The sequence below is a fragment of the Notolepis coatsorum genome (genome assembly GCF_963971535.1).
Source record: "Notolepis coatsorum genome assembly, chromosome: 4".
NCBI lineage: Eukaryota > Metazoa > Chordata > Actinopteri > Aulopiformes > Paralepididae > Notolepis > Notolepis coatsorum.
The window spans coordinates 16,191,663-16,207,422 of record NC_140168.1 but is presented as its reverse complement, the minus strand read 5'-3'; the positions used below and the strand labels follow the sequence as shown (position 1 = coordinate 16,207,422).

Here is a 15,760-nt window from a genome sequence, read left to right as displayed (position 1 = left end):
ACAATATTGTCACAAGGAAAGAAGATATTACCTACCTACCTGGGTTCCATCCTAGAGGCAAATCTTTTCTGTGACAAAATGGCATCTGTAACTGAGGGGTACAATTCCCTGACTGTATTGTTAGATATGATACTTACTACCACTACCTCTTGTACTTTAGACTCTGGCCACCCAGTACTAGGCATAAATAATTATGGTAAACACTCCCACGTAGATGAAACGATCCAACACAAATGTACCAAGTCGAAAGTCTGCGTTTAATAATAATTAATACATAGCAAAAGGTATGTAGAGCAATCACTTAATTACATTTATGATTTGAAATAGGATGCACTTTTATGGCAAATGAGTATTCGTTGGTATATCAATAGAGAACGTCCAATCTCTGGTGGCGCAGGCGGTAAATATACAACCTGGAATATTTAAGGAATAATAGCAATGATACTTTAATGATTATAGAACTGGATACACTAGGGGGGAATTCCGGTCGCTTGTAAGACAACTGGAGAAGGGGGGGGGGGGGTAGAGTCTGGCTGTATCCGTCTGGCCGAGGGTATCCTGGGAGAACCCACGGTTGTGCGGCTCGGTGCCTCAGCGATCCTCGATCCACAGATGAAAGCAGTTGGACTCTCTGTGGGCCGGCTTCCTCCGGTCCACGATGGAGAGACGTGAAGTGACCTCGTCGTGTAGAGCGTCTCCTCACCTGTCGTCCTCTCCGGGGGGGGGGTTTCCAACACACGGCAGTGTTGGTCTTTATCCATAGAATAATCACTGTATACAAAGCATAATCCATGCCTGGGAAGGCGGGCTGTCGTCGGTAGAATAATCCGGTATGCAGGTCCACTCGCTCGTCGGCTCTGGGGCTCCTCGGGTGCAGCCTCACATGGGGTCGGCCACCCTGGATAAGCAGCCAGTTCTACCCGAAACGATGGGGGTACTGACTACGATAGTATTCTCACCGCACGAAGCACTACATATGAATAGACTATTATTAGCTTAATAGACTACGTCCAACTCGACGATATAGTGCCTATGAAATATGACTATTCAAATATTAATATACACGATGTCTCAATACCGATGGTAGGCCGAACTTGGCCTTACTCCCACACGTGGCGTCGCGGGGAGGCTTTACGTCTGTCACTCTATTGGAGGGTAAGAAACTGGACTAAAAAGAAAGTCCTACTTTAGTAGCGCAGTATATATACGCACTATGAACAAATAGTACCATTAGTGGTGCGGTAGCCAGATTCCTACGCGGAACTAGGACTTGTTCGTACATGTTGAGCGGTACGTTTGAACTGGGTCTGGGGGGTATGGCAGCCTGGCACCAAGGTCTCGACCAATAGTAGAATGGAGACTATTATGGGATGTTCAGTAGGCTAGAATGGATATTCAATGCATATTGTACAAGGAATATACAAGGGATATCAGGGAATATTAGAGAATATACAAATACAATTAAATATATATAAATAAATATATATATTCGGTTTAATCTGGCCCTTCACAACAGCCACCCCCTGATTGGTCCCAGACCTAATCAGTTAAGCAGAGACAGATTAATCGCGTTGTCTATTTACACATAAGGGTTTGCTGTAGGGGTCAGTCAACTTCACAAAGTCATAGGGTTATAGGGTCATGGTCATCATCGATTGTGTCTGGGAGTCGGGGCAGTTCTATGAGCCTCGCCACGGGACGGGTGTAAGTGCGACCCTGGACAAGCACTTCAGCTGCTCGGACCTTGCCGTCGGCACCGGTGATCACTTTGCTTACGCGGCCGGCCGGCCACATAGCTCTGGGCAGTGATTGATCAATAATCATGACGACTGTTCCTTCTGTCAAATTGTCTCTCTCCTTTACCCACTTCTGGCGGGTCTGTAGAGACGGTAGGTAGTGCAGTAGGAATGTCCTTTGTTGTGCACTCTCTAGGGTAGTGCAATCATCTATGTTGGGGTCTGCGGAGATAACAGTGCTCAATCCACAGAACATAGGTTTCTTATTCTCAGCCTCCTCTTGACTGGCTTCCCTCGGGATAGGCGTGGGCCACTCTCCTTCCGGGAGCTTTAGGAATGCTGGGCCGTCACTGTAGACATTGCGACGGGTGAGGTCATCTAGGGGCATTCCCCGGGTGATGACGTCAGCTGGGTTCTGTTTTGTATCAACGTAGCGCCACTCTGTTTCTCCGGTTAACTCTTCGGTTAAGTCTTGAATCTCGGTGACTCTGACTCCCACGAAGACTTTGTACTTGCATGAGTCCGATTTGATCCAGGCGAGTACTGTCGTGGAATCTGACCACAGGATTGTTCTAGACACCGGTATGGTGAGCTCACGTTGGATGAGCGTGGCTAGGTGCGCTCCGGCTAGGGCTGCGCAGAGCTCTAGACGTGGGATAGATTGTTGCTTGCGTGGGGCTATTCTCGAGCGGGCGAGGACAAATGCTGTGTAGATCTCTCCCCCCTCTTCTTGGGCCCGCAAGTAGGCTACTGATCCGTATGCGACCTCTGAGGCGTCACTGAAGACGTGTAAGTCCATTTTACATGTCTCTGGCCTCACCGTGGGTGGGAAGTAGCTTCGGCGCATGTTAACGCCTGGGAGTGAGTGGAGCTCCATCTCCCACTCTCTCCAGGTGGATGCAAGGTGCGCGGGAATGGGGTCGTCCCAGCCCTGGTCCTTGTCCCACAATGCTCGTACAATCATTTTTGCCCTGGTGGTGTACGGTAGAATACATCCTAGCGGGTCATATTGTCGGGCGAGTGTTGTGTACACACTCCGTCTGGTGGTCGGCGCCGCCGCCGGCCTTCCCTGCTCCGTAGTCAGGGGCTTGTGTCTGTAGTGAAGCGAATCTGTTTTGAATCGCCACACCAATCCCAGGGTCATCTCCTGGGCTTCTCCCGGGATTGTAGCCATCCAGGTCTCGCTGCTGGCTGCCTTGTCCTCGGAGGAGAGGCTGCGCAGTACTTGCGGATCGCTGCTGGCCCACTGCCTGAGATCAAAGCCGCCTTTGATCAATGAGGCGCGGAGTTTAATCAGGAGAGCCTCGGCTTCTTCCTGGGTTGAAAGGCTTTGTAGACAGTTGTCTACGTAGAAGCTGTTCTTTACGCTGTGTCGGACCTCTTCGTCCGCTGCTGGGTCCTCTGCTACATGTTTCTGTAGTGCAAATGTAGCACAGCAGGGGCTGCACGTCGTTCCGAAGGGGAGGACTTCCCATTGGTAGATGGCTGGGTGCTCATCTCCTGGCTTCTCTCTCCATAGGAACCGTAACAGGGGCTTGTCCTCCTCTACTAATCTCACCTGCAGGAACATTCCTTTAATGTCCCCGCTGATGGCCACCTTTTCCTGGCGGAAGCGGAGTAGAACGCCGAGTAGGGAGGGGCCGAGTGTGGGACCGGGCAGTAACTCTTTATTCAGATTTTGGGATCCGATCTGGTAGCTGCAGTTAAATACTATGCGGTCTTTACCGTTGTGATGGACCTTGTGGTGAGGCACGTACCACGATTCAGTGGTCTGGTCAGCCTCTTTAATGTCCATCTTTGTGACGTGTCCCGCTGTGATGAGCTTCTCAATCTCAGCGCGGTATACACTCTCTTGGGCGGGGTTCTTGGCTAAGCGCCGCTCCGTGTTCAGCAGGTACCGTTCTGTGGCGTCTGTCTTGGCGTGGAAAGTAGGCATTCCTTCTCGCCGCAGGAGTGGCGTGGCGTATCTCAACACGCCGTTGACCGGGACTCTCTTGGTCCCTGTCTCGAGGAGGTGAATGGCGTAAATGTCATCTTTAGAGCGAATGTCTTTCTTTCCGTTCTTAAAGGGCATTTGTTCCAAGGTCCATAGCCGCTCTACGTGTTGCAGGAGTGCGGTTTCTCCCTCTGTGACTCGGGAGTGGGGACATCTAGTGGCTGTACTTCGGTTGAGAGATTTGGCGAGCGGGCCTTGGAGAGTCCATCCCAAACGGGTCTCGACTGCTGCAGGACAGCCTCGGGGTCCGGTATGGACCCGGTCTATCGGGACAATGAGGTCTGCATGGTCGGAGCCTATCAACAGGGTCGGCATAGCATTGTCTATGAGCGGGATCGGTAACTTGCGCAGATGTGCATATTTCTCCATCAGCTTGGCGACGGGGTATGTGTACCGCGACAGTCCTATTTCTTGGCTGGTGAAAGCGTCTGTAATCTGGTACCGTCGCTCAGGCTGGCCGCTTGCTGCGATAGAGAATGAGACATTCTCGCCCTTTATCGTCTTCAAATCTCGTCTTATTGTCCGAATTGTCATTTGGGTTTCGCTTCCCCGCAGCCCTAGCTGGGCCGCAGCGGAGGCGAGCAGAAGGGTCTTCTCTGACCCGTCATCGAGGACGGCGTAAGTGTCCAGGACTTTATTCTGGTAGCTTAGTGTCACACGCACTACTTTTAGGAGTACTCGGGCTCCACTGCTGCTGGCGGGATCGATGTACATGACGCTCGCTTTGCTGCTGGATGGTGCGGGTGAAGGGCGCCGTCTGTTACTGTCGTGAAGTATGTCCAGATGGGCTCCATCGCACTTGGTGCACCTTTTCTTTAAGCGGCATTCGGCTGCCATGTGTGAGCGCGCACAGCGAAAACAGCGCTTGTTGGACTTTATCCATTGACTTGCTTCCTCCGCGTTCAGCTTGGGGAAGGAGTCACATTGCGCTAGCCAGTGTTCTTTCTCACAGTAGGGGCACACTATCTTCCACTTCTCCGTTCTGGAGGGGGTACTGTGGCTCCTGCTGCTCGGTACTGACTCCGATTGGTGCATCACAGTCACCGATCTTCTTCCATCATTTAGTCGTCTGGTTCCTTCTCTGGAGCCAGGGGTGCTCCGTCCGAATGTATCTAGCCGTAGGCTGCTGACTTCTCTCGCCAGGAAGTCTGCTAGATCGAGGAGGTTCGGTTCGGGGCCATTCGGGTCTCGGTGGTCTCTCTGCCGCCTAAAACGCTCCTGTCGAGCGGGCGGCAGCTTCTCCAAGATCCTTTCCACATTTGAGTTGGCGTAAAGTTCATGCCTCCCCTTCTCTCTCTGCGCTCCCAACATCCCTACCAGGGACTGCACTCTGATGGACAGGTCGTCCAGTGCTCGATTGTCTATTGCTGGGGGTAAGCGGTCGATGTGTCGGATCTCCTGGATCACGTAATCCCATATGCGCCCATACCTCTGGTCCAATGCTACCAGCGCTGCTGTGTATGGGGTGGTGGAAGTCGCGTAGGCGAGCGCTATATTATGTGCGCGGGGTACCTTTAAGTGCTTCAGTAGGATGGCGTATTTATGGCGTTCATCCAATACATCCACCAACATGGTCTCCAGACACATGCGGAGTTCTGTATACTGGGCCCGGTTCTCTTGGGTGAAGTCGGGTACCATAGGCGTGCCAATGTATGACGCTGACTGTGGATACATCGGCGAGCGTTGGGGGAGAGGCCTCCTAGGCGAGTCTCCTCCCGCTCCTTGGTATGGGCTGGTACCAACAGTGTACCATGGCCCGCTTGTCCAGGTGCTGTTCCTCGGTGCGGGTCGTGCGTCGTGCTCACCCGTGTATAGAGTCGGGGGTCTGTAGCGCAGCTCCGCGGGAGTATAGCCTGGGCTGTACCGGACCTCCTGGTCCGGTAGAGTACTGTGCTGTCGTCGGGCGCGGTTCTCCTCCTCTTCCTCTTCGTCTTCAGTTAGGTCATCCAGTGCTTGTAGTCTCTGGTCTCCACAGGATATGCTGCTCCTTCCCGGTTGCTAGGTCTCGCTTGGACCGGTGGGGGGAGGTGGTCTGTGGGGGTTATAGACCTCGTCTGTTGGTCAAGTTCAGGGTTGTTTACTCGGCTAGGGGATGCCGCCCTGGAGGTGTGTCTAGACGAGTTCCTGGAGCCTCTGGCGGAGGGAGAGGGTGTTGTCCGTCTGATCAGCTGTTCTATTAGTTGCGCTTGCTGTCTGTCGCGCTCTGCGTCCCGTAGAGCACCAGCAGCTGCTCGCTGGCTGTCTGCTCGGTCTCGGGCCACATTCTCTTCCATCTGAATGCGTCTTATTTCTAGACGTATATGCTCTTCTTCGCTCCGCTGCTGGATCTGCAGTCGGTCGCGTTCAGCAGCGGCGTTCAGGCTGATGAGGAAGGCCTGCTGTAGGGTCCTCTCTGCCTCGCTGGGAGAAGGCGGTTGTATAGGGGAGCCTTCCCTCGGGGTACTCCTTGCGGAGCCTTGGAGCTCTATCTCCACGGTGCTCTCCCCGTCTTCTTCCGTGCCGAGTTCTCTCTCGGTAGCGTTGTATTCCTCCCGGGACTCATCGGGGACTACTTCTTCAGTACTGGCGGGGTGTGAAGTCATGTCTGGTTCCCACTGGTCCCCACCGTGAGCTTGGTCAGTCACATTAGAACCCGTAGGGGCCTCTATGGTCGGGGTAGTCTGGGCGTTGGGGTTAGACATACTTTTACTTTCTAGTTTTACCGCGTTTACTGTTAGTAGAAGACTAGGTTGTTGACTGACAGCGTAAGCCTCTAAGTACTGAGGGAGCCGTCGTTTACGCTGCGGGCGTTGGTTAGGAGGATCGTTTCGTGGAGTGTTCATCATAGGCCATTTCAATATTAATAACACTATATTAATATTACACTAATTACCATCCGGCTCGAAGGACCAATTGTAACTGAGGGGTACAATTCCCTGACTGTATTGTTAGATATGATACTTACTACCACTACCTCTTGTACTTTAGACTCTGGCCACCCAGTACTAGGCATAAATAATTATGGTAAACACTCCCACGTAGATGAAACGATCCAACACAAATGTACCAAGTCGAAAGTCTGCGTTTAATAATAATTAATACATAGCAAAAGGTATGTAGAGCAATCACTTAATTACATTTATGATTTGAAATAGGATGCACTTTTATGGCAAATGAGTATTCGTTGGTATATCAATAGAGAACGTCCAATCTCTGGTGGCGCAGGCGGTAAATATACAACCTGAAATATTTAAGGAATAATAGCAATGATACTTTAATGATTATAGAACTGGATACACTAGGGGGGAATTCCGGTCGCTTGTAAGACAACTGGAGAAGGGGGGGGGGGGTAGAGTCTGGCTGTATCCGTCTGGCCGAGGGTATCCTGGGAGAACCCACGGTTGTGCGGCTCGGTGCCTCAGCGATCCTCGATCCACAGATGAAAGCAGTTGGACTCTCTGTGGGCCGGCTTCCTCCGGTCCACGATGGAGAGACGTGAAGCGACCTCGTCGTGTAGAGCGTCTCCTCACCTGTCGTCCTCTCCGGGGGGGGGGGTTTCCAACACACGGCAGTGTTGGTCTTTATCCATAGAATAATCACTGTATACAAAGCATAATCCGTGCCTGGGAAGGCGGGCTGTCGTCGGTAGAATAATCCGGTATGCAGGTCCACTCGCTCGTCGGCTCTGGGGCTCCTCGGGTGCAGCCTCACATGGGGTCGGCCACCCTGGATAAGCAGCCAGTTCTACCCGAAACGATGGGGGTACTGACTACGATAGTATTCTCACCGCACGAAGCACTACATATGAATAGACTATTATTAGCTTAATAGACTACGTCCAACTCGACGATATAGTGCCAAATATGACTATTCAAATATTAATATACACGATGTCTCAATACCGATGGTAGGCCGAACTTGGCCTTACTCCCACACGTGGCGTCGCGGGGAGGCTTTACGTCTGTCACTCTATTGGAGGGTAAGAAACTGGACTAAAAAGAAAGTCCTACTTTAGTAGCGCAGTATATATACGCACTATGAACAAATAGTACCATTAGTGGTGCGGTAGCCAGATTCCTACGCGGAACTAGGACTTGTTCGTACATGTTGAGCGGTACGTTTGAACTGGGTCTGGGGGGTATGGCAGCCTGGCACCAAGGTCTCGACCAATAGTAGAATGGAGACTATTATGGGATGTTCAGTAGGCTAGAATGGATATTCAATGCATATTGTACAAGGAATATACAAGGGATATCAGGGAATATTAGAGAATATACAAATACAATTAAATATATATATATAAATAAATATATATATTCGGTTTAATCTGGCCCTTCACAACAGCATCCAATGTAATAAAAAAAAGTCAACCAACGAACTCGATTCTTGTACCGGATCTCCTCTCTGGTAAACAAGAATACCCTGAAGACTCTAAGAGGAGCACTCATTCAAGGGTACTACGACTATGCTTGCACCTCATGGTACTCCCAGAACCCACCTCACCCCTGCCCACTTTGACAACCTAGGATGGCTTAGAGTAGACGACAGAGTACAGCAACTTGCAATGGGCCTGGTCTACAAGATACACTACACGACCAAGGTACCCATGTACATGTCAAAATACTTCCCAAAGGTCAGTGAATACCACGATCACAACACCAGAGGGAGCTCCACAAATCATGTTAAACCCAGATTCGGCTCAAACAAGGGACTAAACACATTTAGCAATTATGCCACATCAATGTGGAACGCCCTACCCAAAGCTGTAAAGGAATGTGAATCACTACCTACTTTCAAAAACACTCTCAAAAAACACCTACGGGAGACTGCAATTCGAAACTGGCCCCTGTAAATGTCCTAACACAACCCCCTCCAATGTACAGTAAATTACCAAGTATGGTCTTGTCAATATTCCAATGTACAGTTTTGCTTGTACAGTTGTACAGTGTCCCCCACCCACCACTCCTACCCAACCTCCCCCCCACCCAACCACCTCCAATGTACAGTCCCCCCCACCTACCCAACCACCTCCAATGTACAGTCCCCCCCACCTACCCAACCTCCTCCAATGTACAGTTTCTACGTCAAATGTATATACTCTTTTTTTTCTGGACTCTTTTCGTATCACAAACAGTACTGTATTTGCAAATCTGGTATGTCATAAATGTATAGATGTAGCAGTACTGTCTATCTGTATGTCTGTCATATATGTTACGATGAATTGAAAATGGGGGACCCTGATGTAAACAAGACGAAAGTCTTTCTCTGGTCTGCATCCCCTTAACAATTGTAAGTATTGAGCTGTACTGTACTGTATCCATTCTGCAATCTGTTAATAAAGTTTTCAATCAATCAATCATATGAATGAAGATGTCTATGCTAACCGTGTGCGTGTGTCTCAAGGAGTGTCCTGTGTGCGCACGCGTGTTTAGCTGCTACCTCTTATCAAGAGAATAATGTTTCCGGAAATAAATTATACCAACAATAAAACTAAGCTACGTTACAAAATAGGTGTAGCCTAATTTTGTTTTCAAATAACGTAACATTTGCCTAATTGCTTTGCACCTTTCCGCCTACACCAGACATCTTGGTATAGGCAAACAAATGGGTAATTACAATAAATGTACCATATTGCCATGAAAGGCAAAGGCATCATTGAGAACACTATGATAGGCTACTAGCCTAATACTGACATTCCAATCCACCTATACCCTTGTCATAGGCACACAATATAGTTCACCATGGATTCACCTATGTGCCTAATCGATAATGTTGACGGGGAGCTTCGAATCGTGCCAGAGGCCATCACCTACCTCCGGGGAATCAGGCAGCGCGTCGTGGTGGTGGCGGTGGTCGGCCTGTACCGCACCGGGAAATCTTACCTGATGAACAAGCTGGCTGGGAAGAGAGAAGGTGAGACAGAAACGACTCATTTTGCATGAAAAATACTTTAAAGCAATTCTTCTACAAAAAGGCGATCAAACCTGTCACAGGGTCATCTCTTTAACCACCAGGCTAAATCACACCCTTAGAATGAATATATATATATATAATTAAATTCAATTGTACTTCTATTTTAGTTTATATCCATTTGATCTTATTCTACCTTTTAATTTATTCTACTGTAATTGTTTGTCTGTTGATATCGCACCGGTTACGTTCAGTCCTACAATATGGCTCGTTTAGGCCTTGAACTTAAGTGGTGGACACAGGACAAGACAAGAGTTATCAAAAATAACAATATTTATTTGAACAGCTAATCTAAATGGACAAAAAGTTGGGGAGCTGGGTGTGCCAGACTCCAAAGTTCCAGATATCAAAATAATGCACAAAGGCAAAAGAGAACAAGCCAAAAATACAAGTGAAACAGTGAGAGCAAAATGAGGTCTTCAGGTTAGGCCTCTGGAGAACCAGTGACAAGCGACAGCTGCGAGAGAGAGAACTCAGATCTGCAGCCTGCACTCTGCTCTTGTAGGGCATGGTGCCTCATCACCACACCTGTGGCAAATTAGAAAAGCGGCCATTTTTAACTACAAGCAAAATGACAACAGAAAGAAAACAGTGTCAATCAAACCACCCACTACACACTACTACCACAATGTGAATATGCACCACAGACAGTAAGTATCCCTCCACCATGTGAAAGTAATACGTAACAGCACCAAACGACCAAATCAAATTCCTTGTATGCGTAAACTACTTGGCAATAAAGACCTTTCTGAATCTGATTCTGATGCAATTCTATTTTCATTTAAATATTTCATTCCATTATATAGGATTTGCCCTGGGAGCCACCATCCAGTCCAAGACCAAGGGCATCTGGATGTGGTGTGTTCCTCACCCCAGAAAGGCTGACCACACTCTGGTGCTGCTGGACACAGAGGGACTGGGAGACGTGGAGAAGGTGAGAGCAATTATTTTGAATACTCCAAGTAAGACAAGAGAATTGGCCTGTTCACATTTTACTGATTATTTTGTGTTGTGTGTAAAGTATGTGGGTAATCTTTGACTTAACACTAGAACAGCTGGCCTATTTCCAATGTAATACTTTTTCTGATCTCTTTCCCAGATGCAATGTATTGTAACCCTGGTTTTTATGATAGGAGAGTTAAAGGGCTGAACAACCTGTTGATTATAAAGGTCACATATTGGGGAAAAACTCACACACTGCACATACATTTGTGTCTCTGATGGTCCTACTAACACGTAAACTGAAATAAGACAACCCAGTCAGTTATATACTTGTACTGGCATCGCGTCCCGCTCTTATGCCATATCGAGATATACCTCATCTCCTAGTACCTACTGTACTACATAACGAAAAACTAAACACCCTTGCACTTGACCAGGCCCCGCCCCAGTGACTTACGTATAAGACACCAGGCATGGTCACCACTCCCCCTTCCTCTTTTTCGTTTTCCATCATGGCGGCTGCTTTGCACCCTGTGTAACTAGTGATAGCGAGTATGAAGTGTAAAGAGAAATTGAACAATGCCGGAGATTTGCCAGCCCCTGGAATCTTCGGTATGTTCCAACGGCGCTCATATGGGTTCTGCGGCCCTGCAGATGGATGCATTTCGATGCATCTCCGCTTCGGGTCTATCCTGGTGTTTCCTCGTCTTGGCAGCACTTCGAGGGACGACGTGCGATGTGTAGCTATCGAGCTAACTCGCACTCAGGTAGGATCTGTGCCATCAGGCATTAACGCTGGTGTTAATAATACTGCTTGTTGTCCTGTGAGACAACCGAGTTGTGTATTGGCGCAAGGGGCAGGATATCTGGGTAAAAACGTTGTTGTTTTCCCTGTTACCCTGGAGCGCGCGGCTAACGCTATGCTATATGCTGGGCTACTGTTTCGTTTGTTTCCCCGCTGAGGGATGTCTGTTTAAAGTCTTCCCTCCTCTTAACCATTCATGCTGACGGTCAATCGGTGTTTACTGTTGGGAGTATTGCGCGGGCTTGTTTACCTGTTTTATGGGTGAATGGGCTGAGGTCTAGGGCTGGTGTGCTTGTTGTGAATATTATGAATGGTATGCAGGACTGGGTTCTCTGGTCCGCATCCCCTTAACGTTGTGTGTATGGGCTAGCCCATTCTACAGTGTATTGTAGGGCTGTCTTAAATACTTCGAAGCTTTGAAGCTTCGTTCGATGGCACAAGCTTCGAACATTAAAAAAAAATCGAAGTTAAAAAAATAAATAAAATAAAATCATTTTTTCTTTCTTTTTTTTTTTTCCTTCGGTGTGTGTGTGTGTGCATGGGGCCATTGGGTGGGGCCAGGGGACAAATACACTGGAGGAAAGTAACCCAGCTCAGCACTGCCCAAATTATATCATCACTATTGCCTGTTTGAAGGATATCATCCTCAAACACATATACACCACCTACATGCCTATTCTCAGTCCTTGCCCCACAATGGTGGAATGAACTACCCACCCCAGTTAGGACAGCCGAATCCCGTCCAATCTTTCGCCGTCGACTAAAGACGCACTTCTTCAACCATTATCTGAAATAAAATAAAATAAATCTAACCCTAACTAACCTTACTGTCATGCACTTGTCCTAATAAACTAACCTACACTGTAACACGCAACACTTTGATGAATATTGTTACTCAGCTGATAGAGTTGTATCCTTCCTGATGACCTGTCGTACAGAACTTGTAAGTCACTTTGGATAAAAGCGTCAGCTAAATGACTAAATGTAAATGTGAATGTAAATGCCTTGTAGAATTCCACACATAAGAAAGAAAGATACTGGGATGAATAAATAAAATGTAGAAATGCATGCAATACATAAATAAATATGAATCTCCATATATGAAATAGAACATTTAGATAAGGTGCTACTGAGATGTTTTGGTGAGTTCTTTGTTTTTTTGTGGAAGTAGCCCTTCTTAAAAATGCATGAACATTCACTGATAATTGGTCTGTAGTGGAGTCTACAAGGTCTACATTGCCGGACCATGTAGAATCCGGACCTTGTAGACTGACATAATTCTGTGCATAGTTTAGTCTACACAGGCCATATTTCAAATACTTCATTCATCTTAAACATTCTTGATTTGGGGGATTGGTAGTTCCCATGAAATCTGAAGTTGTTCAAACGACAACAGCGATCCACCTTGAATTAAATCACACAGCCGTGTTGGCTGCGTCACAGTCACGAAAGGGGCTACTTAATTCATTAATCCAATCCACTTTATTTATAGAGCACATTTAAAAGCAACACATTTTACCAAAGTGCTGTACAAGTCCCACAACATAAGATAAAAAAGAAAAAAATCAATTTTTCTTTTAATTCGAAGTTTCGAATTAAAATCGAAGCTCGGCCCCGAAGCTTCGATTGCCAAAAAAAGGTCAGCCCTAGTGTATTGGTGGTGTTTTTAGTTCATTTATTCATTAACCCCTTCATGGATGCACACCACAGTGGAGGTTGCTGGTTGCAACCACCGCTGGTGCTCAGTGTTTATGAAGCAGGTGGCATCAGTCCTTTGCCTCTGGCATGTTGAAACAGTGCCCCGCCCAGCCGATGCCATCAGGTGGGTCGGCCCGGCGGGTGGCTGGTGGGCTGTGTTAAGCCTGTACCGCCACGGTATAGAATTAGCAGTGATTAGTAACCTTGTTCGCATTGCTGTTTATTTCTGTCAAAAATGGTGTCTGGTGGCGGGGCCATGAGGGCCAGCCGACGTCGAAACATCGCGCGAGGTTGTTGACGTTATTAGCTTTGACCTAGCCGCAAGCTATAACCGCAGGGAGGGCTAGGATGCTGTCAACGCTTGTTTACAGACATCTTGGTTGGATTAGTCTACCTTTGAGGGGGTGAGAAGTTAAAAAGAAATGTTCCCCCCTCAGGGCTCCCCTCTCCGCAGAGGATCTTTGGTCTTCCGCTGGAGCGCGGGCGGTATTGGACCTAGGCCCCACACCGCCTCACGCCGCGCAGCCAGAGGTGAGAGCACGCCCTCGCCAGCGGCTGTGGCGAGGCCCTTGACAGGCGGCCATGTTTCCCCCGCCAGAGGTACCCTGGGCGTTGAGTCAACAGGTGTCCACAAGGCCGACAGCCTTGGCGGCCGAGGGATCGGCCATATTGGATGAGCACGGCCTGAGAAACCGTCGCCGTCCTGCCGCGAGCAGCCCGCGTTCCGATCACTCCCTCCCCCAACACCAGCGGAAAAGGGGCTCTGATTTGTTTCCTTTGGCTGCGGGCCGCGAGCCTTCGTTGAAGCGCATGCGGCCCCACGTTTCGCTTCTCATGGGGACAGGGGCTGACACCCAGTTGATGGCTGAGCCTGGGTCTGTCCATGAGAATGTTGTGCTGTCAAGCGGCTCCCACACGATAAGCTGTGTTTGGTTGAGCCTGGTGTTACGTCTGTCAACTACAAGTGTTGTCAGCAGGGGGGCTCGAGACCTTTTTGAGGCAAACAGTGCAGGCTTCCCCGACCTCGCCTTCGCCAGGCCGGGTGTCACGTTGGTGCCTCCCACTCCCGCAAGATCGGCAGTGGTCTGGCAGGCGCGCGTGATTTGGGTGGTAGTAATATCACTGCAGGGCTACGGTGTGTAGGAATCCATGGGGGCCTCACACCTTGCATTGCCTCGTGGGTTGTATCCAGGGGAGGAAATTAGGCCACTTTACTGGCCAAATGCTAGTATTTTTTACGTTTGGCTGGTAAAAAAAAATCAGATACCCGCCAGTTGGCTGGTAAGCCAAAAAGTTAGTTTCCTCCCCTGCTGGCGAGTATACAAAAAAATAAAACATTCTGCAATCACTGCACTGGCAAACGGTGCGCGTCTTCTGAGTGTTCGCTTTAGTTGACAGTGCCACGAGAGCACTGCACAAGACTACCCGCGGACATATAATGTTTAATAAACGTTTGCGCAGTACTGGCCAACCCGCGGACATATAATAATAAAAGTCCCGCGGTACTAGGCTAGCCATCAGGAGCACTCGCAAACAGATAACGTTAAACACAGCAGAAGATGGAAAACAGACAGACTGACCAACGGGGAACTGCATCCAACCCTAGCACAACCCTCGAGTATAAGTTACTAAGGACACATTTAAATCACAGAGGTGTAATGTTAGTCTACTGGAACTGTATACAGTGGCACTGGTTAGCTTCTAGTTAGCGTTTTAGCTATAGCTGCTTGCTAGCGAACGTTAGCCCCGTGTGCTCAAAGCAGCCAGCTAGGTGTATCTGTTATGACTATAATGTTTCCAAAAAAGCACCGGACTACGACGTAAGGTTAGACATTTTATTTCATGCTCAAAAGCCCCTGACTTGCACATCGCAGTCACGAAAGGGGCTAGCTCAACCAGTGCACTGTGCACAACAGCACACCAACCCAACTGACGTTACCACAACACTTGACGGTACTTCACAGCACTGTCGTAAGACCACCGTGCTGTCTTAAAGGCACAGTGTGCCTACCCAGATGCATACACAACATTGACGCGGCTTGACATACAAAGAAGTAATTATCACAATTAGCGATTTTTTTTTGTCTGGTAAAAAATCTGTTTGGCTGGTAAGCCAAAAAGTTAGTTTCCTCCCCTGGTTGTATCAGGGACCGTTGTCCCGATTCCACGGAACGCCCTGCCCGCACGGTGGCGGGTTCAGAGTTGGCTACGCACAGCGGGAGGGACCGGGCCGCCTATCTACAGTTCCTTGCGGACCAGCGCCGAATGGCGGCGGGTGCGCTCTGGGAGTATCATCACATATGGCTTCAGCAGTGCCATATGTCGAAGTGGATGGAGAGAACGCTGAGGTGGGGACTTGTATTTACACAACCCCACCCGTTTTCAGGTTTGGTACAGACCCTATTGTCAGGGTCACCAGCAGTGACAGCTCTGGTCAACGAGATCCAATCTCTGTGGACGAAGCAAGCCATCGTCGTGGCGTTTTCCTCCCGGTATTCTCTGGTGCCCGAGAAATCAGCATTTTTTGGATCGTCTCCTACCTGTTGAACACTGTCAGGTGGGGGCCTGGTTCTCCATAGACCTGTAGGATGCGTATTCGCATCCCCAATCTTCCATCCTAGGGCTTACCTACGC

The 15,760-nt window shown here is 48.8% G+C and overlaps 1 protein-coding gene across 2 annotated transcripts in view; it reads left to right on the top strand.

Moving 5' to 3' along the window:
* Positions 1-15,760, top strand: part of LOC311226860 (guanylate-binding protein 1-like) — a 48,763-nt gene that overhangs the window by 1,884 nt on the left and 31,119 nt on the right. For both annotated transcript variants that reach the window (XM_084312282.1, XM_084312281.1), the window contains exons 2-3: positions 9,434-9,624; positions 10,488-10,615. In XM_084312282.1, coding sequence (XP_084168408.1) covers positions 9,453-9,624; positions 10,488-10,615 — 300 coding nt within the window. In that variant the 5' untranslated portion in view covers positions 9,434-9,452. The remainder of the gene's footprint in view (positions 1-9,433; positions 9,625-10,487; positions 10,616-15,760) is intronic.